The sequence below is a fragment of the Chenopodium quinoa genome, unplaced genomic scaffold (genome assembly GCF_001683475.1).
Source record: "Chenopodium quinoa cultivar QQ74 unplaced genomic scaffold, ASM168347v1, whole genome shotgun sequence".
Lineage (NCBI taxonomy): Eukaryota > Viridiplantae > Streptophyta > Magnoliopsida > Caryophyllales > Amaranthaceae > Chenopodium > Chenopodium quinoa.
The window spans coordinates 3907858-3935811 of NW_018742879.1; the positions used below are offsets into that span (position 1 = coordinate 3907858).

The window sequence follows — 27954 nt, forward strand, 5'->3', positions numbered from 1 at the left end:
ATTGCATTTACAATATCTTGATCATGTTTTTTGCAATGCCACATTCAACGCATTTGTAATTCCAAATATATCAACCATCAAGTGTGCCACAAACACAAAATCAAATGACATCAACAAGTGTGTAATAGATTGTGCTTTATTCGAATCAAGTGTATCAGATACTTCTGCAATGGAATCAAGTGACAAAACTATTGAAGGATATAAATCAAGCACATTCAAAATGGTTTTAAAGTGAGATCCCCAACGAGTATCACAAGGTCTACATAAGCCACGTTCTTGATTCAAACCAGTTCCCGATTCAATTTTACCCAAAGATAATGCTTCTACAACCCCTTGACGTTGTTTTTCTCGAAGAAATTCTTTCCTCTTAGGTGAACCTCCCACAAAGTTCAAGAGAGGTGCAAGTACATCAACAAAAAGCCAACCACAATCTGAGTTTTTCTTAGCAAGTGCAACTTGTGTCAATTGAAGTTGATGAGCAAAGCAATGAACAAAGTATGCTTGAGAACATTCATTCAAAATTAGAGTTTCAAGGCCATTGATTGAACCTTGCATATTACTTGCCCCATCATAACCTTGACCTCGAACTTGAGAGAAAGTTAAAGAGTGTTCCATGAGTAATGACTCAATAGCAGCTTTGAGAGTCAAAGAACTAGTATTAGGAACATGAACAATACCAAGAAAACGCTCACACACTTCCCCCTTTTTATTAACAAATCTCAAACAAAGTGCCATTTGTTCCTTATCGGAAACATCGGCAGATTCATCAGCAAGAATAGCAAAAAATCCACCATCAAGTTCTTCCAATATTGCTTTAGTTGTTTCTTTAGCACAAGCATTGATTATATCTTTTTGGACACTTGGAGAAGTAAGTTGACAATTACCAGGGGCCATTTAAAAAACAACTTTGGAGTACTCAGGATCATGGTTTGAAAGAAGAGTTAATAACGAAAGAAGGTTACCTCTAGACAATGAACTTTCCTTTTCATCATGACCACGAAAAGGCAACCCTTGGAACAATAGCCATTTAATGGTTTCAATTGAAGCTTCTAATCTCTTACGATAGGCACTCATGGTTTCCGCTGTTTGTTTTGATAAAGCGGTGGCAATGCTACTCATTTGATTCATGAAAAAGTTCATAGCAATCACAGCATTATTGTGAGCACTCTTGTGTCCACCAACATGCTTTACAATTGTGTCTCTTCTATTCCAACGTCTGAAACCTCCATTAACAAAAGCATCCACTCCCGCTGTGTTACCATCCTTAAATAGATAGCAAATGAAACAAAAGGCAACATCTTTCTCAACACTATACTCAAGCCATGTTGGCCAAGTATCAAACCAATTAACATTAAATCGACGTTTTATCGGCCCAAAAAGTGTTTGAGGAAACGCATGATCTTTAGGTTGACATGGCTTTCTTTGAATGTATGTTCTCCGCACTAAATCCCTATCATCGGGATGAAAATCACACATCCTTCTTCTTTTCCCGGGGTCTTGTGGAAGATTAATAATATCAAGTGCACTTAACCTTCCTTCACCAATTTGAGCACTAGGATCCGAACCACCTTGGGGAAAAGATTGCCCATCTTCATTTTGAGGGAAATTGTGAGATGGGGAAGAATGTTGTTCACTAGCATGATGTAAAGGAGAACTTGGTTCACTTTCTTGAAAGGGTAAATCATTTTGTGGAGGAGGAGTATCATTTTGTGGAGGAGGAGGATTTAGAGTACGCACTTTTTTAGTAAAAAAACTTGAAATATCTCGAGTTGTTTTTCTTTTCATTCTGAAATTGAAGTTAAATGTTGAATTAGATAAATCATACAAGAAGGTAGGGTTCTCTCAAAGTTAATAAAACTAATAATATTATCAAAAGAACGCTCATTAACCTCAATTTCAATCCATCCTTCAACCCCAAATCTCCAAATTAGCAATGACCATTCTCAATAGCTAATAAGCAAGTTGGACAACTATTATCATTTATCAATTAAACAGAAATAATACTATAAAATAATAGGGCTCAAATGGTCAAATATCGGCCACAACTCACATTCACAAATCACAACATTCAACCTCTAATAAAATCATACAGATAATCAAGTGACGATAATCAAGTCATAAGATTCAAGCTCTAATAAAGTCATACAAATAATCAAGCTCTAATAAAATCAAGAAATTTCACCAAAAAAAAAAACAACTCATACAGTAAATTCGTGAATCGTGATATACATATAATCTGATAATTTTGATAATTAAACATTTAAACTGATGATTTGATATAGAATCTAATCAATTTGAAATGTAATTATGTAAATTAAAAGTATAAAACTAACCTCAAAACAAAATTGAATTCACGGAGTACGGAATGAAGACCTCACACTCACGCCTGAGTTGAGCCTTGCTGCGGTTGCGGGACGCCGGGAGAGACGACTGAAGTTGCTGGCGAGGTCGGCGACGGGGTTGCTGGCCAGTGGTTTTGTTGCGGTTGCGGGCAGTGGACTGAACTAAGTCTCACGCTGCTCTGTTCTCAGTCTTCTCACTCTACGCCTCAACGCCGCTAATAGGACGCCGCGACGGTGAGAAGGAGCAAGAAAAACGGCCGGTGAGGCGGTGAACGGCGACGGGGTTGTTGGAGTTTGGGGATTTCGATTTAGGTGAGTTTGGGACTTAGGGTTTTAATTTGGGGGAATTGGGGTTCTGACTTATGTTTTCATTCTAAAGCAAAAAAAAAAAAAAAATTGTGAGTAATGGGATTTGAACCCACGTCTCATGAGTGGTAGGATGGGAAAAAAACCACTAGGCTGCAAGCTAAATCCTTAATACATAGTGTTTTTTTTTATAAAATAATAGGTGGTCCGCGGACCCACTATGACTACACGTGGGTCCGCCACTGTATGTAGGTAGATTGGCAAGATGGCTTCATATGATCGACAAAGAATGTGATTGGTCTATTAATTATCTGAGTATTTGGCTATATTCATAAATAAAAATAATAATAAAAATAATAAAAAAAAAGTTCAAGAAACAAGAAGAATAGTTTGTATGAGTATATTTCATAGGCTAATTTGTGAAGCTTGATAATAACAAACGAGTAAATACAAAAGGAATGTACTGAAGTTTGGCAAAAGTCGTAGTTAAGGTACTCAAGTTTCAAAAGTTGCGGTTAGAGTAGTCAACCCAAAAATCACCTATTACAACAGATTACCATTTGCACAAAAATAAAAAAATAAAAAAAAAATAAAAATAAATAAATAAATTGCTGACATAGTAACAGAAGATACTAAGAGTACCCACAGCCATTAACTATTTGGGTGGTTATTAAGAGAGAGAAAATGAAAATATTAATAAAATATTGAGGAGAGAGAAATTATTGGGGTATCAATTGAATAACCAGGTTATTCAAATAACCGGTTATGTATATGGTCATGCAATTTTTTTTTTGCTTTTTGGTTGACATGGATGGCTAAGATTTTGACACGTAATACAAATATCAATGGTTGAGATTTGCTCTGAATTTATAACCGTTGTAATTTTTGTAACGGCCATAATTTTTAAAATACAATTCTGAAAAAAAAAAAAAATACACCAACGGCTCTATTTTATTTTTCTCTATAAAATGAGCCCAATATTGAAGTATTTTGAAACAACTTTTTTTTAAGTGAAAATTACTCTTCTTATTGGCAAATTGTGTTAAGATGAACATTCCAAAATCTAACAGAAAAAAAAAATCCACAAAATCTTATAACTCATCACAGCCCCAAAATAATCCAAATCCTCAACCTTACTATTCTAATCTTCCAATTGATCTCAACTCAGATTTAGATACAAATTTTCAAAATTTTCCGAATTACGGTTCACAAAATCTCAATTTCTCAAATCCAAGTACTTTCACTCCGTTTCCTTTTCAACCACCACAAAATCCTAATTATTCAAATTCTCCAAATGTTATCCCATCTTTTGAAAATATTCAAATCTCTCAAATTGATTCAACATTTCCCATGTCTCAACATTTTTCTATGTCACAAGGTGATGGTGCATTTCCGAGTTTCGATTGTTCATACACATCGAATGCATCAGATGACGAATATGAACCAGAAGTTGAAGAAGGCGAAGGTAATGAAAGAGGTAATGAAGGAGGCAATCAAGATGGAAGGAAAATTTTTTGGTCAAAAGCTGAAGAAGTGGTTCTTGTGAAGGCTTGGCTTGAGGTTAGTCAAAATAAAAAAACTAACACTAACCAAAAGGGGGATGTTTTTTGGAGGAAAATTGAAGAAATGTATAATAATGTTAGACTATACAAACAAAGGTGTTTCGAAGAAGGTACTGATCGGGTAACACGAGAAGATTTGTTGAAAATGAGGGGTACGGAGCAACTTAGAAACCGTTGGAGAAGGATTAATGCTTCATGTTCTAAATTTTGTGGCTCACATGCTCATGCTGAATCAAAAAAGGGAAGTGGTATGAATGATGAAGATGTTATGAAATTAGCATATAGTATATATGCTAACGACAAAACAAAGTCTTCATTATGCTCTAAAACCTTTCAAGACAAGCATGTTTGGGACATCTTAAAACAACATGAAGCATGGAAACCAAGTGAAGATGTTGTTAAAAAATGCAAGGAAAAGACATCCACTCAAGGAAGTGACTCAAAGAGATCTCGTATCAATGAAGCTGGAAACTACTCCTCTTCATCAAACCCAGAAACACCAACCAGTGGTGATATTGGGTATTCAGGCTTTCCTTCTAGCAACGAATCTAGTAAAAATAAAGGAAAGAGCAAGGTGCCAAACATGCCAAGTGGAGCATGGCAACAATGGTTGGACACTGCCCAGAACATGAACCTTATAAGGCAATCAGAAAATGAAGTTGAACTTACAAGGTTGCAACTAGAAAGGGAGAAAGAAGCAAGGAAGCAAAGAAAAATTAATATGGAGTTATTTAAACACCTCGATTCAAAGCCAAACTTATCTTCGGAAGATCAAGAATTAAGGAGCACTTTGTTGAAGAAGTTGTTCCCCTCAGACTAATGTATTAGTGTATGGTTGATTATTGTCGTAATGTTGGTTGATTTCAAATAATTCCTTTTTTATTGTTCTTTTTTATGTACTTAAGGTCTGATTTGTAGTTTGAATATTTTTAATAAGTTGTTGTTTGAGGATGTGAATGAATTTTATATTATAATGTCATTATTAATAAAAAAATTAAGTTAAATTACATGTCTCTTCTTATAATCGTATTATAAGCTTAATAATATTATTCAATACATTAAAGTTTGTATATAATAACATATAATTATTATTGATCTGACTAAACCTATTGATTCACTTTGATATATCACTGCAAAAGATGTACATTGATTTACATTACACTGTAAAGTATTTGATGTACCCAACACTGAAAAGCAAATATTAAATACTAGACATTGATGTACTTAACACTGAAAAGGTAATAGTGAATTTTGTTCACTGATGTACTTAACACTGAAAAGGAAATAGTAGCATGCATCACTTGCTTTGACGTACATAACAATGTTAAGGTGATAGTGACAATGCAAAGGCATGCATCTCCATTACTTTTAAAAATTATTAACTACTTTATGAATCATTGCATGCATGCAAGACTTCAAATTTACCATATAAGACAAAAAAATTACTACATATCATACACACTTGTTCTATAAGATGGATACATCAGAGTGGGATTCCCTTGAACAACCATCCATTTCCCCCTATTATACTTCTACCTTCCATTCTCATATCAAATTTGGTTTTAAAAACATGTCATCTGACGATAGCTCCAACTCTTCTAATTCCTCTTCCAATTCAGAAAATAGCCAAACCCAACGATATGAAAGACGAAGGCAAGCCAATCGCCAGTTCGATCGAATGATGGATGAAGTTTTTATGTCCAATCCAGTTGAAGTATATCAAATGTTTAATCAAGTGCCAAGGCCACCAAGGGTTCCCGTTCCAAGGGATCGTGAGGATGGACACAGTCGTTTATGGAATGACTACTTTACCGACCATCCTGTGTTCCCTCCACAATTATTCCGTCGGAGATTTCGCATGAACAAACATATATTTCTCCGAATTAAGCAAACTTTAGAAGAACGTCATCCCTTCTTCCAGCAAAGACAAGATGCTACATGAAGATTTGGTGCCTCTGCATTACAAAAATGCACCGCGGCTATGAGACTAATAGCTTATGGCACCTCCGCTGATTCTGTGGATGACTACATTCGGATTAGTGCATCTCTTGCAAGAGATTCACTTCAGCATTTTGTGGAAGGAATAGTCTCTTACTTTAGTGATGAATACCTTCGAAAGCCCAATGAAGAAGATCTAGTAAGACTACTAAGGATTGGTGAACGTCGTGGATTTCCTGGCATGTTAGGTTCTATTGATTGTATGCATTGGAGGTGGAAAAACTGTCCACTTCGATTAAAAGGTATGTTTTCTGGAAGACCAGGTAAACCCACATTAATCTTGGAAGCTGTGGCATCATATGATCTTTGGATCTGGCATGCCTTTTTTGGGACACCAGGTAGTCGTAATGATATTAATGTTCTTGATAGATCCCCATTGTTTAATGATGTTTTTGAAGGTTGTGCACCCTCTATTAACTATGTTGTGAATGGTCGCACATACAATATGGGATATTATCTCACTGATGGTATATATCCTAAATGGGCGGCATTCATTCCTACAATATCACTACCACAAAATGAAAAAGAAGGTCTATTTGCCAAAGTACAAGAAGCTAAATGAAAGGACGTTGAGCGTGCTTTTGGAGTATTACAAGCTCGTTTTGCAATAATACGGAATCCAGCGCTAGCTCGTGACGCATCAATGTTAGGAAAAATAATGATAGCGTGTATTATTATGCACAATATGATTGTTGAGGATGAAAGAGATACATATAAAACGTATTACGATCCAAATGAATATGATCAAGCTACAAATGCGTCTTCAAGTAATGAAAATAATGAAGAGCCTTTTCAGTTCCAAAATAGCAACAACCGAATTGCAAGTTTGGAAACTTACATGTCTAATAGAGCACGTGTTCGTGATGAAGCTATGCATAAAGCATTGAAGAAAGACTTAGTTGAACATATGTGGCTCAAATTCGGTGTTCAAAGTAGGGACAATAATTTGCATTAATAGATGTGTAATCGCAATATTATATCATTGTGTTTGTACTTGTTCGCGGTTCGTTATTATCTTTCAAAGACTTTTGTCATTTGATAGAATATATATGTATGATTTTTATTATTATGGAATGTAGTAGGGTTACAATTATTGTTTGTGTCTTAATTAACGACTAATTACGTACTAATTAATATCAAAATTGCATTATTTTTAAATTTTTGAGATTTTATCTAATTAATGTATGCTAATAAATAATTATTAATTTTGAATGATTATTACCAAATGCATTATTTAATAATAATAGAATTTAAGTAATAAATTGTGTGGTGGGGTTGGGTAAAAGTAAGAGAGAGAAAATGTATAACCAAAATATTATGGTTAACTATTGGCATACATTGGTTATTAAATGGTTATAAGAGTGGTTATAAGTGAGGTGGAAGATGGATAAAATAATAAAATAATCAATAACCAAGATGGGGTTGGGCAACCATTGTGTATGCTCTAATGTTTGGTAACAATTATAACCTCACAACTTTTTTAATTCACCTTCTCTCTCCTCCCTTCACATCTTATTCTTCACTCAAAAACAAACACCAGACCACCACCAATTCCACCGTCAACTCCAAAGACAAATACCATTGCCACCAAAAACTCCAAATTCTCTCTCTTCCTCTCCTTAATTCAACCCAGAAATTCGACCCATTCGCTGAAGAAGACGAAATTCAGTATCAAATCAAACCCGAATAGCAGCACTTTGTGAGCTCCGATTACTCACCAAAAGCGACCCAGAAATTCGACCCATAATCGCTGAAGAAGACGAAGGTGCAGCAATCTCTCTCCTCGCTGAAACCCTTTACTCTCCTACACCATTAGCGCAAGAAAACGCTGCTGCAACTCTGCTTAATCTCTCAATTTCCTGTAAAAATTCTCTCATATCAACTCGTGGGGTTTAGATTTCGTCATTTTTATGTTCGATTGATTTGATTTTTGGCGTTTTTGACCTGAATGATTTTTTATTTTGTTGATCGATTATGAGAATAATGTTGAAGATCTGTTGTTTTATGCGTTTAATTGATTTGATTTTTTAAATAAAGGTAATTTTTCAATTTGAATTTATGAATATGAGAAATGTGCTGATTGAATAAATTGATGAAATATTGTGATTGCTTTGGATAATATGATGAAAATGCGTTGAATATTGCTGATTTTGTTGTTTACTTCGTTTCGATGAAAGCTTGGGGTAATGGTAGTGCCAATGTTAGAAGGAAATGATGTTTTTTCGTTTTCCAATGCTACAACTTAGCTTTTCCCTTTTTTTTTTTAAACTTTAAATTGAGGTAACCGGTTGGAGCAGGTAACCACCGGATTTTTTATCTCCAACCAAGGTTTCAGTACCTTATTTGCAACTATTGAAACTTGAGTACCTTGTTTGCAACTTTCGCCAAACATCATTACCTTCCTTTTGTATTTACTCGATAACAAACTATCGAGCATAACAAAGCTAAGTATTATACTCTGTGTTATTTACATAATAATCACGCTAAATACAAAGTAAAATTTAAAAGAAATTGAATTAAATAACAAGCAGTACATACGTTCACATATGCATCATATATATATTCAACTAAGGAGAAATATTAAACTAGATTTTTGTTAAACTTTAAAAAAAAAAAAATACTTTAAAATGACAAATTTTATTCATACTCGTAAATAGATAAATAAATCAACGATGGAGCAGCTGAAGTTATTAGTGAGTGGTTCAAGGCTAGAAAAACCTCCACTAATATTCACAGGTATTGACCTATAAATGCAGTTGCAAACTTGCAATAGGAATAGGCCAACATTATTTTCATATCCAATCAATGCTTTGGATAGGCCCCAACCAAGATGCAATGGATAACATGTGGACCTACTTTTTTTGTTGGTTCCATAATATTTCTATGTCAGAATTCAATTGCTCTACTCCGGTGTTAATTTTCCGTTAATTTGTGACAAGGAGTACAATATCCTAATACGAAGAAATAATGCGAGTTTATTGAGTACTATTTTTGAATTAAAAATAGCATTTCCTAAATACTAAATATTTTTCACATTTTCTGTAATAATTATCATAGATCATTGTAGAATTTGTAGGTAATTATTGACTATTAAATCGTATTTTTCATTTTTCATTTTTCAAATATTAAATATTATACTCACAATTAAAAATGACAAGAATAAAATTTATAGAATTTAGGAAAATAAATTTTATGGTTAAGTGGTACTTCGTACAAACTCTCATCAATAATTTAATTATCATGACGAATTCAAATAAAAATTTGTATGAATTTATCATCTAATGAACGTAAATAAGCCTTAAGACAAGTTGTAAAAGTTTATATATTGATAACTCAACATAATTTTCATAATTCACCCCACATTATACTCCTCTTAAGGAATGTCTTCATCTAACTAGGCCATAAATTAGAAGAATAATCCCTTCTACAACTGCTAAAGAAATTCTTTGATATATATTGATGATTTTGTATAAACAAATATATTTTTTAGATTAATAAATGATTGGTCACAAGAAATCCAAAAGTATCATGATAATTGAAATCTTGTACATTGCAAACACATATATATTATAATATCAAAAAGAAATTAAAAATCGAGATAAATCGAATTCCACATGATTATATTTAATGTTTATGAGTTTATATTCACCGTTAAAGTATTAGATTCCATTGCAATGGAATCTTTCAAGATTCCTAATAATAATACTCCATAAATAATTTTGTCCATATTATTTTGAAAATGAATCGATAATTAATCACAAAAAGGGATAAAATATTAATAGGGAGTAATAATGATACGAGATGATACTTTTAATCCACTAATATATACGAATAGTTCCAAATAGTTAGTGTATTTATCCTTGAGAAAAAAAAAACATCCATCTATTTGCCAGCAAACAAAACAAAAATGATTTGTCAAAAACCAAGGCACATCACATCCTTACAGTCTGTACATTAACCACCAAAGACAACAAAATAACGAAACAAAAAAAAAAAATACAAATACAAAAATTAAAATATAAAGTGAGTTTCAATATCAGAATTAGAACTACATCCCCTTAATTAGCTTAATCATAATTAATTACTCATCATCATTATGATAATAACAATAAAAAACTTATCCATCCATCCAAAATCCTAATAATACCTTTTTTTTTCTTTTTTTTTGAAACTGAAAATATTTTTCAGATTATTACATTGATTAATTAATGATAATCAAATCCAATAATCCCCATTTAAGCCACCCTGATACTATTATCGCCATTGTTGAACCCTTGCATAACTTGAAACGCAGGGTTCCTCGAATTCGCGAGATCCGATGAAGTCATGGAGAGAGAAAGTGACAGTGATAATGATGATGAATCTTTCTGGTTCAGATCGAAATCCACCATTGATTTGCTGCTTGTGCTGCTGTTCGTTGACACAACAACCTTCATCTCATGATCAGTTACTTGAGGAGTAGGAGTAGGAGTAGGAGGAGGAGGTAGATGACTAAACGACGTCGTTAATGGATAGATCGGAGCTCCTGGTGATGAAAATCTCACAGTCGAGATCTCTGAATTCGATGATTGTTGTTGTTGTGGTGATGGTAGTGGAGATGGAGAACCGCCATTGTTGTTGTTTTCCTTGATTTGTTTATCATTTGATTGATTTACAGTGACCTAATTTCATCCGGAAATTTCAAAATCAAAATCAGAAACCTCATTCGAAACAATCATAAATGATTTGATGTCGGAATATTTTGAAGGAGTAAAGAAATTATACCGAATCGGTGGTGATATCGAAGAGGCTAGATCTACGACGGCGGCGATTGAGATTACTCCGTCGGAGAAAGTATTTCTGAGCATGACTGGCAACTTGCGTAGGAGTTCGAGTTTTGACGAAGTTTCTAGAAATTCCTCGCCAATCACCTTTACCAACCTTATTCAATCCAAGCAAAAACAGCTTGTGTTCATCTTCAGTCCATGGAACTCCTAATCAATCGATTTTTCAATCAACAACAAATCCTAAATTAATCAATAAAACAAACAAAAAACAACTTCAATACGCGATTCCGACTATCTCTCTCATACCTCGTTTCCGTTCACGGCTAACACCACCAGCAGCAGACGAGTTATTCACAGCAACTGCATCATCGGCAGAAGCATAACCAGCAGCAGTAGCAGGAGGAGGAGCGACGTCGTTTGAAGAAGAATCAAGGCGATGTTCATACTGAGAGAGATTATTCAACGAAACACTCTTCCTCAAGGAATCGACGACAACACGAACACCGAAAAGCATGATCTCGCCACCAGTAGAATCCGCTTCCTTGGCCATCTCCGATGAAAAAGTCGTCGCTCGCTGAAAGAGAGAGAAAATGAGAGAGGAGAGAGAAAATGGAGGAAGGTGTGTAATGGAGTGAGAAAGTATTGGGAGGGTGAGGTTTTGAAGGAATCTATAGAGAGAGAAAGAGAAAAATCCGTACCAGAGAAGATATAATAAATAATAACAATACTATATAAATTGTAGATAAATTAATGGGTTTTTATAAGGTAAAGGATAGAGTGATTTGTAAAGAAGAAATTACTCTACTTGCGAACCAAGATGATACATGATAAGATAACTGGGCTGTCAGATATGTTAAAATAATTACTCCTTCCCATCTTTCTTTCTTTTTTTTTTAAAAAAAAAAATAATAATAATACTAAAAATTTACTTAATTAAAGTTTGTAAACTTTGACCCCTTGAATTTTAATGAAGACAATGGTGTGTATTTATTCTAAATTTGGTAAATATATTATTGTGTGAGATATTTTTTTATTTCTTTGTATACAAATTTTCATTATTTTATTAATAATTAGATTTCTTTCTAAAAAAATTCATTATGTTAGTAATTTTCATTATAATCCTTTTAAATTAGGCAAAATTACACTCATTGACATCAACTTAAAGGTATGTAGTAAATATTGACACGAACTTGTATCACTTGTTAAATTGACACCAAATTGCCTAAAAAAGAATAATTGACATTAAAGGCACTAAACATTCAATAATGCTCTACATATGACATTTATATATTCTTATATTTTCATCACATTAAGAACTTTTTAAAGCAAATGATCGTTGAAAAGGAATTTTATACTTGTACAAAGGTTGAAAGTAATGTAAAATTAGTTATTTGCCATTGTCAAAAAAAAAAAAAAAAAAAAACGTAAAATTAGTTATTTAGTGTCATTTATGTCAATTTTGTAATTTTTGTAGCAAATTGGTGTCAATTTAGCAAGTGATATAAGTTGGTATCAATAATTGCAAAACTTCACAAAATTGATGTTAATAATTGTAATTTTGCCTTTAAATTATAAGGCAGTATTCCATATTATTTTTGTCATTATAGTATGAGTATATATATCCGTAAAGGTTATGAGTTATACGTAAATAATCACCTAGTTTAGAGCCCGTGAAGGCATAAAATGCTTTATTAGCTTTGCCTAGATTTTACTGCATAAATTAATTTTAATTCCTTATTGTAATGATACATGATATAGCTTTAGCTTTGGTATAAATATATCTTGATTGATTTATTTTTTTAAGATTGATAAGAGTACAGATGAAATATATATTAGTTAAGATCATATCTTAGATGTAAAAACAAAGGCATTTTAGAATCAAATAAAAATAATTAAAAAAAAAAACATCAATCAAACATTTACTCAATATGTTGTAAATTTGTTTCGTTAAAATAAAAACTGATTATCAAACTTTTTTTTCCAAATACTTTGATTATAAAAAAATCCCATTATAGATGGGAAGCAATAAAGCATATCACAAATATCAATCTATATAGGTTTTTCAAAAAAAATATCAATCTATATACAAGTGGAATTATTTGGACTTGACCAATATACTACATAGATTTATACTCTGTACCATTTTTCAAATTAAAACAAGATATTCCAATCCGTATAATAATAGCAATAGTTCTTCCTTTGTTCAATTATAATTTTTTCGTTTTATTTTTGGATCTTACAACATAATTTTTCCATTTTCTTTTATGATGTTTCAAAATAATTATTTTATGCTATTTTTTATTTTATTTTTTTCCAAAAGATGAATATTACCCACCTTAAATATTTGTGGAAGGTGCAGTGGTTTTTGTGTTTTACTACAATATAATGAGTGAAACACAACAACATACAAAGTCTTGTATATGGTTTATCCCCCAACATTATTTTGTTTAATTTTCAATAAAAATACAATCATTCCTATAATTTTTTCACAATAGAAAAAGAAGGTATAGTAAGACATACAATAAATATTTATTCACACAAAAATACAACCATTGTCCATTTGTCCATCCAACAACTTGAGTCTAAATGGAACGATGGGATCTTGGCGTAGTGATTAAGAGTGAAGATTTGTGTACGATAGGTCACATGCTCTAATCCCCACCCTCATTGTATTCAGTATTTTGTAATGCTCTTGTAACCCATTTTTCATATATATATATAAATGAATAATAAGTGTCTCAGTGTGGCCAGTCATTATCCGTTAGTGTTATAGGTTTTTTCGTCTAAATTATAGAAATGACATCGGTTAGTGTTATAAAAGTTATTCAACTAATATTACATAGATTACTCAATCAGTGATTACTTTATTTTTTAACGAACAGGCAACTTGACGTGGTAAACTACAAACAAAATGCGTTACGATAATTTAATTTTCTTAAGAAAAAATGATAAATTATTGAATTAAATTTTATCTGGATATAAATAATGGAGCTATAGAGGATGTGAAGTAGGGTAGCATGTGGCAGGGGTAGCCAATCAGTTTGTCGATGTTGCGTGGGTACAACACGTGGCTTATAAGTGCCGGCTTATCCTTGAAGATTTTTTTATTTGTATTTAATCCGCTTGTTTGTTTGTTTTAATAAAGAGGTGAGGAGCTTTTTAGATGAAGAGAGAGAATATTTCACGAGATATGGGAAGTTTATTTTCTGAATTTTTAGAGCGTCACCTAAGATTTTATATTTTAAAGAATTATTAGAGCGCCACTTAGGAATTAGGACTAATATTTTTAGAACGCTACCATCAATTATGACATTAGATTAGTTTTTTTAAAGCGCTACGTAAGATAATAATAAAAAAGCCATAAGATTATTAATTTTAAAACGCTTGAATAGGATTATGTTACGTAAGATTAATTTTAGAGCGTCACATAAGAAAATGTTATAATTATATTTTGCCAATGAAAAAAAAAGAATTGCAATTTATTTTTGATCAAATTTTTTTATTAATTATAAAAATAAAATCAGTGCGTTTTTTGTGTGATTGGTCATATCGTGTGGCCGAATGAGACACACCCAAACACTGGCCGAGTAACTCCTGGTCAATTGAGTAACCCTTGATCAACCATGTAACTCCTTACTAAGTAATCCCGACCACACGGTGTGACCAGCACCAGCTCCATATGAAACTTTGTAAAATCAAATATTATCTATTTATATTACAAATTTTATCTAAATATGAGAAGAAAAAAAAGTTAATAATTCATTTTACAATAAAAAAATTCAAGTAGTAAGCAAGTGAAACAAAATTTATTAGATAAATATATATATTTAGTAAAATATTTTATTTGAAAAATATATTGCATGGGCTTCATCTAGTGTAAGATTATTTGTTTCCTTATTTTGGCTTCGATTATTAGAACCTACCATCTTTCTATACTATTACTTCCCTTTATTTTTCTTTTTTTTTCCTACCTTCTATTTAATGAATTTATGCTTCTTCCACAAGGCAATATTTTTTCTTTCTATATTTTCGTTGGCTTATGATTTTATTATTCTTATTATTAGTATATTAACTATTTAAACAAGTTTAAAGTGAAGAATCCCCTAAAAAAAAGTATAAAGTTAAGAATATATGACTTACGGAGTATGATAATGTATTTCTTCTGCTTTTATTTACATGCATAATACTTCGTAATCCATTATGATGCAATTTAACTTATTTAAGGAATGAATTAAAGAAAGTAAACAGATGAATTATATTATATAGTATAAAAATCATTAAGAGAAACAAATATGATATTTAAGTAACAATTATTTTAATTGATTTCTACGTTTACCTTATTTGTTAAATTTTGATGTCCTTGTCATAATTGTCAATTATAAGGGGCTTTCCTAACAAAAATGTGTTTATAGGCCAAAGCCCAAACCACGAGTAAAGATTGTTTAATTTAAACATGATGACATTTTATTACATGTAAAAAGAATTGAAAAATAAATGAAAAGCAATTATTATTATTAATATTCAAAAAATACATTACGAGTGTAAATTTATAAGAAGAAATAGATAGTGTATATAAACTGATCCTAGGCTTCAACCAAAATCGATCCTGGATTTCAACCACTAATTTAAGCGTTTGGTTGAGTTGGTTGTTTCGGGTGTTTTTAGTCCTTCGGGAGAGTTACGATACGGAGTATGCGCGCCTGACTTCTGTACCTGCAAAACCACGAAACTCCAATTGGGTGGAGTTCCGCCTCCGACGATCAAGTTAGTATGATTTACGGGTGGGTAAGCAGGCGAAAAGTAAATAGGTATTACTCCCTGATTCAGAGAGATTCCACAATTAATATTGCTCGGGTTTTGTGTATGTATTTGTGAATGCCCAATAAATGAGGAGGATTCCTCTATTTATAGTGGGGGAGACATGTTCCCTGATTAGGGTTTTGATGCCACGTGTTAGCATCCGATTGGATCCCGTTGAGCCTCTGGTGGGCTGCCACGTGTCATGATTCTACTGGGCCACGTGGCATAGGGTATTTTTACCCTAAACATTGGTCCTTTAACAGATCTACCTATATTATTTTTTTTTTCTTAATTTGTGGTATAGGTGGGGGATTAAGGGAGGTAAAATATAAATGGAGTTGTGGAAATTTTGTTGGTATTGAGGAGAGACCATGGTAAGTGTGTTATAATTGAGAGATCAACAACATTAGAATATATAATAGTATTAGAAAAAAGGAAAAGTTAGAATGTTTTGAGGGATAAAAAAAAGTGGTAATTTGTGTAAAAAAAAAAAAAAAAAAGGAAAGTGGTAATTAATATATTTGAGTTGTCACTTCGTAAATGGCGATTGCATACAAATGATGGCTTATTTGAGGTGGTGACTTTTTAGATTAGTGATAAATGTAGTGACAAGTAGGAGCTTAGTAGTAGTCGGGCTCCTCCACATATTAGGGAAAGTTGGGGGTAAATGGTGGTCCATGTTATAACTCGTATTTTATTGTACTGTTTATTTCACCTTATTTTTGCTGAACTTAAATTATTTTTAATGAATTGAAATTAATTTTGCTGAACTTAAATTAATTTTACTGGATTGAAATTATTTTGTTGAACTAAAATTATTTTTACTGATTTTCTGTTATATTTTTTCTTTAAAGTAACTGATTTTTACTGAACTAAACTTATTTTTACTAAAGTAAACTTATTTTTGCTTAACTAAAATTATATTTACTGAGCTGAAATTATTTTTACTGAATATTATGTTTTTAAAGTGAAGTGAACAGGGCCTAATTATGTACAAGTAAACTTTTACATAAAATAAGTAGTGAATATAAGTTAGGGTGAACACTTAATATAAAGGTCAGATTATTAAGCTTAATTAGCATGTTTTCACTTTTTTATCTATCGTACCATTAAGCTGCTGAATTTTAGTTGGGGTAGACACACACCTCCCCCCAAATGTTCATTGAATTATGTTCTTACTCCGCAAGTGTCTAATTAGAGTTTATTAAAGTTGTGACATACTGATTATACATTTTATTTCTGTACACAAGATTGGCGAATCAAACATTAGTCATTTAATAACATTTTGGCCAAGACCCGCCATTGCACCTCCAAACAATAACATTGTCATCATCTCGCTCTACCAATCTTCCAAAGTCCTCCACATTATCCCCTCTGATCCTCTACTCCCATCATTGTTGCCCAACCCACTCCTTCCTCATCTCTCATTTGAGTTGTACGGGTGTTCTTTTGCAACATCATCTGATAGGAATAAAACACATGTTAAAAGGTTTACAATGCCAACTCTATTAGTATTCATCTCCACGTAACCTTTGAAGTTCATTTTCTCTTATAAGTACTAATTAATACTTACATCATCTAAACACCATCAAAAGCCTTATAAATTAGCTGCGATTATTGTGAATAAGGGTAAACACAAGTTACTCCTATGATCTTTCCATGGCCCAATAAGAAAAGAGTTTTCTATATTCATGTTATATTACTTATTAGTTTCGTTCACAATCTCAACATATTCAATTATTGATTTGATTGACCATATATTATACGAAAGTATTGTTATTATTAATCGAACAAGTATATGCGGCTTAAATGCTTGTGCATTCTATCCAAGAAGTAAAAAATACTTTCCATGAGGAGTCAAAATGTCAATTTCAAATGTAATTGGCAGAATCCACTAGTAATATTTACGTCCACTAGTGCCATTATATTTAAGTACTCCGTATTAACGTTATTGGAGGTAATAAAAATCATTATCACATCATGTCAATTCCGCATGTTAACCAATTCATCCCCATGTAAATGTGTAATTTTCTCCTTCTCCTGTTTTCATAAAAAACGCAACACCTGAACGCACATAAGAGACGTTATTATGCAAGATTTTGTAGGTTGTAATCTTTCTTGTGTGTATTTGAGATTATTATTATTATGTTTTCAAAACTTTGCTTGATCATAATTGAAGAATTATATGATTATCAAAAGCTAAAAAAATTATGAGTAACTTTTGAAAATCAATAAGTCTTTTGTGTGGTCAGTCACATGATGTGGCACAATGGCCACATTTATATAAGATTAATTATTATTCATTAATGTAAGTAACCTCAATTATTCATGTGCATAACTTTTTTCTCATAAGAGTAACCTCAATTTATTAAACGAGTAGCATCAATTAATTTTATAAAAAAAAGTAACCCCATTTGTTTATGAGTAGCTCACATCTTCCTCTATTTTGACTACTAAAAAAATAACTCCACTTGTTGATAAGAGTAACCCCATTTCCAAGTATGGTGTAAGTCTAACCCCTTATTATCCGCCAAGATAACCCAATTTAATCATTGTCGTAACCCTCGTTACTTGATTGTCAATTGCTAATTATATGTGAAGCGGCTATACCATGTGGCTAGCCACATATAAAAATTTGTGTTTGACAATTAGTCGTAGTTGTACTGTTCGTTTTTTTAAATCAAATATATGTAACAACTACGTAATCGCTACTTTACCAAACATTTATACTTACTTATCTATTTTCACAGCTAACAACTTATTGACAACTAACCGTTACTCCAACAATTAACGGCTACTATCACGTACACCTAACAACAACCTCTCCAGATTATAGCTACATTTTGAACCACCAAAAAGTATGTCATCATGCAAAACTTGAATCATAATGTTAATTACATTAGACACTTTGCACTGCGTTGACTGTTGATTTTCTATTATATTTTACTCGTAACTAGCATTTACATCAACTACAGATAGTCAGATACTCCATAGAATGATATTTTTGAAAATTTATAGTCATCACTTAGCTTCATCACTTCGTGGATTGTTGAATTGTGATTCTTGTTTAGTCACAACACTTTTATCTAAATAAAATAATTTCAAACACTTCAAGATTACTGTTACTACGAATCTTATGATTTTACGATTTATGTATATCATACGATTTGATTTACGATTTTACCCGATTTTACATATTTCTCTTAAATAGCGAAATCCTTACAAATTAAATACATGCCTACATAGTTATTTATAATTATATAATGTCAATTATTGGTTGCTTAATGGGTAAACAACTATTTTCAATTAATAATTAGGTTTTAAACTCATAATTTAAGTATATTTAATTAAATTTGGATATTACGTCTTGATTATGTGTCGGTAGAATCTTACGGTTCTACGATTCGATTATGAGAGCCCCTTCTGATTCAAAGTACAATCCCGATTTTAATAACTTTGTCCACACGTAATACAATCTTGTTGAATCAAATATCAACTTTTAATATTCCCTCTGTGCTTTTAAGTGCTCTAATTTGATCTTTTGCATATTCAAATAATCCACTTTGACCGATTAACTTTAGTGATTTATACATAAAAATAAATAAAATTATCATTTTAAGTACTTATTACAATTGTCTCAATGTTTAGTTTGATATTAACTTTTTTACAATTAAACTATTAATTAGTCAAAAATTTGCATCACTATACATTTTCAATTAGGTAGAGGCATTAAAAAATCAGATAGAACATGTCAGATACATATCTCATATCTCATATCTCTAACATATATGATAGATGCTCAAAGAAATGCATTGAAAATGTAAAGTTAGCAAAGCTAATAAAAACATCAATTGAAGTCAAAAATGTAAAAGAAGAGCACATAAATATAGTATTTCAACAAATAAAATAACTCCATAAATAGTGTTCAACATCCACCATTCAAATTTGCCACATTGCTAGTACAAATATAAGAATTTTGTCAAGATAAAATGATGATTGATGTTAGAATATAGAGGCAGGGAAGGCATATGAACCGTCGGGAAAGCATATTTGTCTCAAAGTGGAGTATATAATTTATTAATATATTCCGTATATGCTAATAAACCAATTTATTAATTTAATTTTATATTAAGGTGGGGTGTTGCCCTAATTAATTTGATGATCGGTACTACTTTATTATCTAATCTAATCTTAATTACCATCTTTTGATAGTGGAGGTGCATCTGGGGGTGGAAGATAAGCCTGAGATAAGGTATTTGTGGGACCCCACTATCATTTTCTTCTTTCTTCTTTTTACTTGATGCTCTATTCTCACGCGCCTTTTTTAGTAACTAAAACAACTAGATGGCACATGCATGATATATATAGATGATCAATTGGTCTTTTGAGGGTATTGAATTATCAAATTTTATCGGGTGTATCAAGATGAATAAGAGTGTATAATGGATATTATGATGTCGTGTAGGTCTTGTTTTGTAGTTTTGATATTTTGGTTGCTTGTTGATGTTGATTGGTTGGTGGGTTATTTGATAAACTAATAGATTGTTTTTAATATTTTTTTTTTTAGTTTTTCATATTTTATTAGCATCAATTATGGTATATAAAAAATAGTAGTTAATTTGGTCTTAAATGAGTAATGAGAACCAATCTCATCATAATAAAAAGATACATTAAAGTAATATAAATAATACTTTGTAGTATTAATTCAAAAGTAAATTTATAATCATGCAACTCTACTAAAGATTTTCCAGTTTTTAATGAAAAAAAAAAGTAATATTTATCAAAAAAACTTTCATAAGAGCTTATTTTAGCCCGAATTTAATTGAATTAAATTTTAAAAGAGAAAAATATTATTAAAGTAAAAAAATTGGAAACTAATTTAAATTTAAAAATTACAAAATTACGAAATTGCCAATACTTAGATGCACTAGTTAATTATTGAATTTCAATTTATATACAAAGCTCGATCTACAAACTTATTATTTTAGCTACTTGTATCACTTTAGGTTATGTTTGTTTGTTTTGTTTTGTTTTTTGTTTATTTTTTTGTTCACGATTCTAACTATACATGGACTCATGGAGTATACTTCATATTATTCATAAGGTAAAGTCGTGAAGAAACAACTCTTCTTTCAAACAATATCTTATCATATCTAATAGTACAAAATGTTATAAATTATGTGTTACATTGGTGGAAACTAAACTCCATATGATTATGACTTTGATGGGCAAATTTAGCAAGCCAATAAGCAAACCTATTACTCTTAGATTTGTAAATTGTGATATATATGTATATATGTTGTACCTTTTGACTTTTTAAGTGAGCTACACAACAAAGGTAGCATAATTGCATGTTATAAGAATTACCATTTGTCCTTCTTTCTTTACTATTTGAAAGTGACATTTTTTTTCAAGTTACTTTTATTCATCCTTTTTCATACTTCTTTTTTCACAAATTATTTGACATGTGATTAATAATTCAACAGTTTCACCTTTTTAATCTTACTTTTTATTGCCTCAACTTAATAAGCCATTAAAGTATGTTTAGTTCACCTTGTTAATCAAATAATCGGCAATAATGTTACATATGTAAGCCCAATAAATTAAAGAATTTTTTTGTCACCTACTACTATTTATTTGACTTTTTATATTATGATCAGAAAAGATTTTTGCTTTGGTAAGAAGGAAAACATCCTGTACAGATTTCAGATCCTTTTCTAGCTCCTGTAATGAATAAAGGGCACCAACAATATAATAATGAAAATAATTTGTGCACCAATAAAACTGATTGAAACTTGGCTACTATAGGAGATCGATATTAAAGTAGAGGTAATAAAAAATGACATAATATTTGTTGATTACATGTGTGAACGAAGTTGAATTATCTCATGTAACCAACTTAGTTAAAGAGGTTGAGTTTAGTTCAGGCCGAATTCGAGTTTCTCTCAATAAATTGGGGTCGAGTTTGGGTTGTATTATCGGATCGGTTAGGGATATCACCTATGTCTGTATGTGTATGTTCAGAGTTAATTTACTTATATTGCGACTTGGTCAAAACCATAAAATGATTTTCTTTTAAACTTACTAAGCTATTATATACCCCTTAGGCGCCCCTTTGAATTGGCTTGTATTGCTAGATCATCCTAATTTCAAGTATTAAAAAGTCCCTACCAATGATATATACAAGTATTAATTAGGAGTTACACATTTTTGACCACCTAATACTCACCATATATGGCATTGATCATGATCATATATATTATATGTGAGATGAAGAATGAAGACTTCCTTTATGTAAAATGCAGTTGATGATAAGCTAAAATATGCATAATTATTCAATAATCCTTTGATTAGCCCCACTAATTGTATTTTTTTGTAGGGTTGTTTGAGCCTCATAATAGTTGCTTCTTGTCTACTTTTCCCTTTTCTTTTGGGGTTGGGTGATTGTCAATATAACATATTTTTGGTGTTTACCAAATCCATCTTAGTGTTTGAATAATCGTGCTTATCTAATATATTTGCATATTATATTGTCCCCACCATGCTAATTAATTAATTAGAGTACCATCTATATATATATTGGTCCACTAATTTCACTTCCATATATATGCTATTTCAGGAAACTAAATCAACGCATGATCTTTTACTCACATGGTTGAGGTGTAAATAAATTACTTCGAAGTTTTTTGGATTTTTTGAGTTTTATTATTGTTGTTGCAAATATTATTTCATTGAGATTTGCTATGTAAAATATTTAAGGGATGATAATTAAATTAAATTAAATTATGTAGTGTTTAATCCTTATAAAAATATATACTCTTTTCTCAAAAAGACATAAAACATATATATATATATATATATATATATTTTAGTATATAGGCTACAAACAAATTTCAAACGATCATGAGCCTCCACAAATAAATGACCTATACTAAAAAGTAAAATTGTTTAACCATTTTGTTCTACTCCATAAAATGTTGTTTACCTAAGTCCCTACATATAATTAAGAGGGTATGTATAAAAATTGTTTTGTTGTTTAGAAAGAAATAGAAAAAATATTTTTCAATGGATGTGGTCAATTGATCAATATGAATTGAATGACATAAGCATATTCTTCTTGGATCGAAGGACAATTTGGTCTTTGTAAAAATTGTAACAGTACATCTAACAACATAAATTTTACTTTAGGGTAAATTTGTGACATTACACATGATACAAAGTAGTAGATCGATATGTCTTTAGATAGATATATGATAATTTAGTCATTTAGAATTGATTTACATAGAATAACTCTAATTTACTTGCTCATAAACGAACCCTATTTCATAAGATAATCATCAGCTTTTACAGTCAACTTTGTTAAAATTATATCACTTTTATGTAAATTCTCCTTAGTAATGTTATTGTAACATCAAAATTTCCTATAAAACATTGGTACAAGCTATATAATAAGCTAACTAAACATAATCACATCTTCTTCTTTTTTTTTTTTTTTTTTTTTTTTGTTACCATTTTATACACTTTCTTAGAAGCATTAGTTCTAAATTGCCACCACGTACAAGTGGCCTGGTGCGATATTCAAAATTTCAAATAATACAGAGTAGTATATATAGGTGTCAAATAGCTTAGCTTGATTAATCAAGTTTTAAGGACAATGGTGATCAAATTAAAACTTATACATCAATTACTTGTTTCATCACTGCTTTTAATGATTCTATAAAACCTAAAATAATATCCCTCTAATAACTAAAAATCTAAGAAGATATATACTCCAAGAGTTGAAATGTATAATTAATTTCTTCATTTTCATTCGATTGTCGTGCCATTTCTTCACATACATGATAGGAGCAAAAAGGTCCTTTTGTTATTATTTTAGTAATAATTTTTTAATCAATCTCTTTCACCTTTTCACTTAATTACTTCATATTAATTCCATAAACCAAATCAAAGTTGATGAAAGCCTGTAAAGTTTTAGCTAACTGCATCCTTGATCACGTAAGTAATAATAGTAATTTAAGATTAATATAATTATTATCGTAGGAAGCATATTTTCGTGCAAGTAGTAAATACAAATATACGTATATTATATACATAAAGTTTAGGGTGGTACGGTGTAAGAAATCTGTCTTTAATTAAAAAATATTATTATATGTCTTAATTATGCAAAGTCACCTATTCATGACTAATTATTCTCCAGGTTATACATTAATTAGATAGAGTAGCCTTTATCTTTCTCTCACAGTTGACTAAAATCTATTCTTCTTGGAAATTTGAATTGAATTAAGGCTAGATTAAGGTTAAGTAAAATAAGTTAAGCAAAAGCCGAGAATATCTCCTCGTGATTTTGTTCTTTTTGTTTAGTACCACTTGCTTTCTAATTGGCCAAATTAATCCCATAAACCAAGAGTTAACACATGGATGAATAGGATTATGACTTCTACTTATCATTAATATAAAATTAATCAACACTAGCAAACATGGGTGCTGATTGATCCAATCAAATGGTTTTTCTATTTTCTTTTCATGTATAATAGAGAGTTACAAGAGGCAATGGTTGTCTAGTGCACGCTTAGGGGCGATAGCTTTGGTGTTACTGGTGTATACGGAATTTGATTCTAAGTTTTGGGTTTCGATTCCCTTAAAACTTTATACTTTGTAAATAATTGGCATTCTAGACAATTTCTTGCTCTTTTTAGGTGGGAGAAGGGGGGCGGGGTGAATGGTTGTTAAGCATTCATTAGGATCATTTGTGCATTATGTAGAAAAGATTACTTAACACTAATATATAAATAGATTGAGATTTTATATTCCAACACATTCAATTAAGAGAAGGTATTGGGTGCGGCAAGTCGCACCAAACAATTCTTGCGTCAAGTATATATGATATGTAGTATTTGATATAGGATATGTATTATTTGATAGAGGATATGTACAACTTGTTGGAGGATATGTGTTATTTGATATAGAATACGTACAGTTTATTGTAGGATATATATTGTTTGTTATAGAATATGTAGTATTTGATATGATAGAGGATATGTACAATTTATCTTTGATAGAAGATACTTACATTTTGTTAGTGGATATGATGTAGTATTTGGTGGAGGATATGTGTTAGTTGATAAAGGATACGTACAATTTATTAAAGGATATGTAGTATTTGATGGAGGATATGTACAATTTATTGGAGGATATGGGTTATTTAATAGAGAATACGTAAAGTTTGTTGGAGGATATATATTAAATTATTTGATAGAGGATATGTACAATATGTTGGCTTACCTGTTGTTGTTTTTTTGCTGATTTCATCTTTTTGTTGGCTGATATGTTCAATATGCTAGCTGATATCTATCTTTTGTTGGCTGATATGTTCCTTTTGTTGGCTGATATGCTTCATTTGTTAGCTGATATGTTACTTTTGTTGATTGATATACACAATATCACATCCTGTTATAGAGGATAGCATCCAACTTATAGATGATATCATCCAACTTATTATAGATGATAAAATCTAGACAATAGAATTTATTTTGTAAAAATAATTAAAAGGTCAACAATGGCGGAACCACCCTTGAAGGTACCGTACTAAGCTCATGAGTATAATATAACATGCTCATTTTTCAACCAAAATACATGCATTTATTATAAAAACGCTCACAATTCAACATACAATCACCCTTGAAGGTACCGTACTAAGCTCATGGGTATAATATAACATGCTCATTTCTCAACCAAAATACATGCATTTGTTATAAAAACGCTCACAATTCAACATACAATCACATAGGACAATCAATTTCAACAATTACACATCACACAAGAAAGCCCCAAACCGATTTTCTTGGGCATTTTTCGAAATATCCTAGAATCTCAAGCAATTATCAAGCCAATTCAAGCATAAATCATGGACAAATATAATCAACAATCAACGAGTTTCTCGCCATTGACTATATCACCGCCAATAACAACGTCGCCGATGGGAGCAATCATTGGTATAAAGCAAAAACCCGCTAGACTGACGAAACATTTGATTAGGCTGGATTGACGCAATAGTTTGTGTTCAATTAAATAGAGTGTTTAAAAAAAATTAAGATTGTAATGTACTCCATATTTTCCAATTATCTCAAATACAATTTTGCTGAAGTTATTGTGAAGCTTAGTTTAAGTTAAGAAGAATTTTGGACGATGTTTCACTCTTCCAAGGAAAAGATCGAGAGGATTTCTTTCCTTACTTTTATAATTGTACTTTTGATAAAGATCTTATATGTGTAGCTTGAATTTTAATTTATATGCAAACATATATTACAACACTCCAAATTTCTTGTGATCCAAAACATGTATAATTATATTTGGTGTCGTGCACTTAAATTCAACACAAATAATGTACACATTATTTTTTTGTCTCTTTTACTACGTTTATCATTGTTTTATGAGCTTCAATTTTTTTATTAGATTCAATTTCTCAAAATAATACCCCGTAAATAGTTCACGAATAACAATTATCGAAATCATAACCCCTAGGCCTCTATATTGACTTGGATCTAGCTAATTACATCCAAATTTTGACAGATATATAAAACAATACCTCGTACATCAAAAGTATGCAATCACCGTTAACTAACATCATCATTTTCCAACTACTAACATTATTGTCATTGTTAAATTCTTAAACTATGTATCATTATACCAATACCCTCTCTCCTTTAATTTTGACCCTTTGAAATATAAGAAATTATGAAATAGTTACTTTTTTAAATTTAGTTAGATACGCAGTAGAACAAACTCACATGCATGTACAACAAAAATAATACCAAAAGAAATTTAAAGAGAATGTATTGCCATTGCTAGAAAAAGAGAATGCAAAGAATATTTGTGATCGGATTATTTTAGTTTTTTTCATATGAAATCTTTTTCCGAGATATTAAAAAAAAAAAATCAAAATGAAAAAGAACAAAAAGTCGAAGGGAGTAATGTAATAAGACTCTCTAGCTTGATTTAATTATAGAATTCAGAAACCGTATATGGTGTAATATGATTAAATTATTGAAGCATTATAACATTAGAAAACTACTTGTAAGTTTTTAAAGCAATGTTAGCATAATTAATCACTAGTAAGACACAAGTAATAGTATAATACTAAATTACTAATAATCTGTCGTCATATCTGGAATCTAGCTCAATTAATGACATAAAAGCATTTTCATTTGAAAAGAAAAGGTGTAAATGATATTTGATACAACATCCTATTCATGCCTTTGTTTCTATATCAAAAAAATAGAGAAAAAGTCACAAATTTCATTGTCACTCTATTATGTATTTTTGTGAGATATATTTAACATACCATCATTGGAGAGTTGGTAAACAATTACTTACATATAAGAGGACAATTACGACAATAACAATTTAACACAACACGATATATAAATAAAAGAAAATGCAACTGCGCTATGATATGTAACACATATAAATCAACTTATCTTTGACATTGTTACATTAATTTAAAGTAATAATTAGTCACCCCTATTATATTTCACTTTAATACAATTTTAGCAATGTTAAAATCAACATGACTCAAAGCAAAAAGTAAAGACATGTTTTTCAAACTGCTTGCTCATGTAGACGTGGCATGTGGTCATCCCCATTAACCTATTTGAAACTTGAACTTTACTTAAAAAATGTATAGGGTTGGAACGGAGTTAGATACCATTAATATAAAATTTATGGTAAAAAATGTTCAACCAAACATTGAAATGGATTATACTCATTCAAATCCATTTCAAAAGGTACAACCAAAAACCTAGTTGATTGTGACCCAATCCACACCAAACCAACTGGGCAAAATCAACATGACTCAAAGTAAGTTGAAATGGATTAAAGGTCCAAGTCTAAATCGATTCAAACAAGTTTGACCTAAACATGAACTAAATCGAATCGACCCGAACTGAAAAACACAATTCTTCTCCATTAATTTGGGTTATGACTCATCACATATGGGGGCCTAGGTTGGAGCAAGCGTGCATAGTCCAGAAAAGAGCCGGGGGTTTGATCATCCCTTGTCCTAGAATTTGTTATATACACCCGGGTGTATCGTACACCCAACTAACCTAAGATTAATTTTTGTTTTTCATTTGATGATAAAATGAAAAACAATCATCACAATGAGAACAAATACTCATGGAT

The 27954-nt window shown here is 31.0% G+C and overlaps 5 protein-coding genes across 5 annotated transcripts; 2 read left to right on the plus strand and 3 right to left on the minus strand.

The window, feature by feature from the left end:
* Window positions 1–21: 21 nt before the first annotated feature.
* On the minus strand, window positions 22–894 carry LOC110726591 (zinc finger MYM-type protein 1-like). Its single transcript, XM_021906071.1, has one exon. It carries the CDS (start codon window positions 892–894, stop codon window positions 22–24), a length of 873 nt encoding a protein of 290 aa, XP_021761763.1.
* Window positions 895–3300, minus strand: LOC110726592. Its single transcript, XM_021906072.1, has 2 exons — window positions 3291–3300; window positions 895–1736 (listed from the first exon to the last, which is right to left on the minus strand). The coding sequence occupies exons 1-2, from the start codon at window positions 3298–3300 to the stop codon at window positions 895–897; spliced, it is 852 nt and encodes a 283-aa protein (XP_021761764.1).
* Window positions 3301–3998: 698 nt separating this feature from the next.
* Window positions 3999–5030, plus strand: LOC110726593 (glutathione S-transferase T2-like). The gene has a single exon (XM_021906073.1). The coding sequence runs from the start codon at window positions 3999–4001 to the stop codon at window positions 5028–5030; it is 1032 nt and encodes a 343-aa protein (XP_021761765.1).
* Window positions 5031–6191: 1161 nt separating this feature from the next.
* Window positions 6192–7163, plus strand: LOC110726594. Its single transcript, XM_021906074.1, has 2 exons — window positions 6192–6738; window positions 6832–7163. The coding sequence occupies exons 1-2, from the start codon at window positions 6192–6194 to the stop codon at window positions 7161–7163; spliced, it is 879 nt and encodes a 292-aa protein (XP_021761766.1).
* A 2956-nt stretch (window positions 7164–10119) lies between these two features.
* Window positions 10120–11697, minus strand: LOC110726560 (transcription factor MYB1R1-like). Its single transcript, XM_021906043.1, has 3 exons — window positions 11281–11697; window positions 10973–11181; window positions 10120–10869 (listed from the first exon to the last, which is right to left on the minus strand). Exons 1-3 carry the CDS (start codon window positions 11522–11524, stop codon window positions 10444–10446), a joined length of 879 nt encoding a protein of 292 aa, XP_021761735.1. The 5' UTR covers window positions 11525–11697; the 3' UTR covers window positions 10120–10443.
* Between the last annotated feature and the right edge of the window lie 16257 nt (window positions 11698–27954).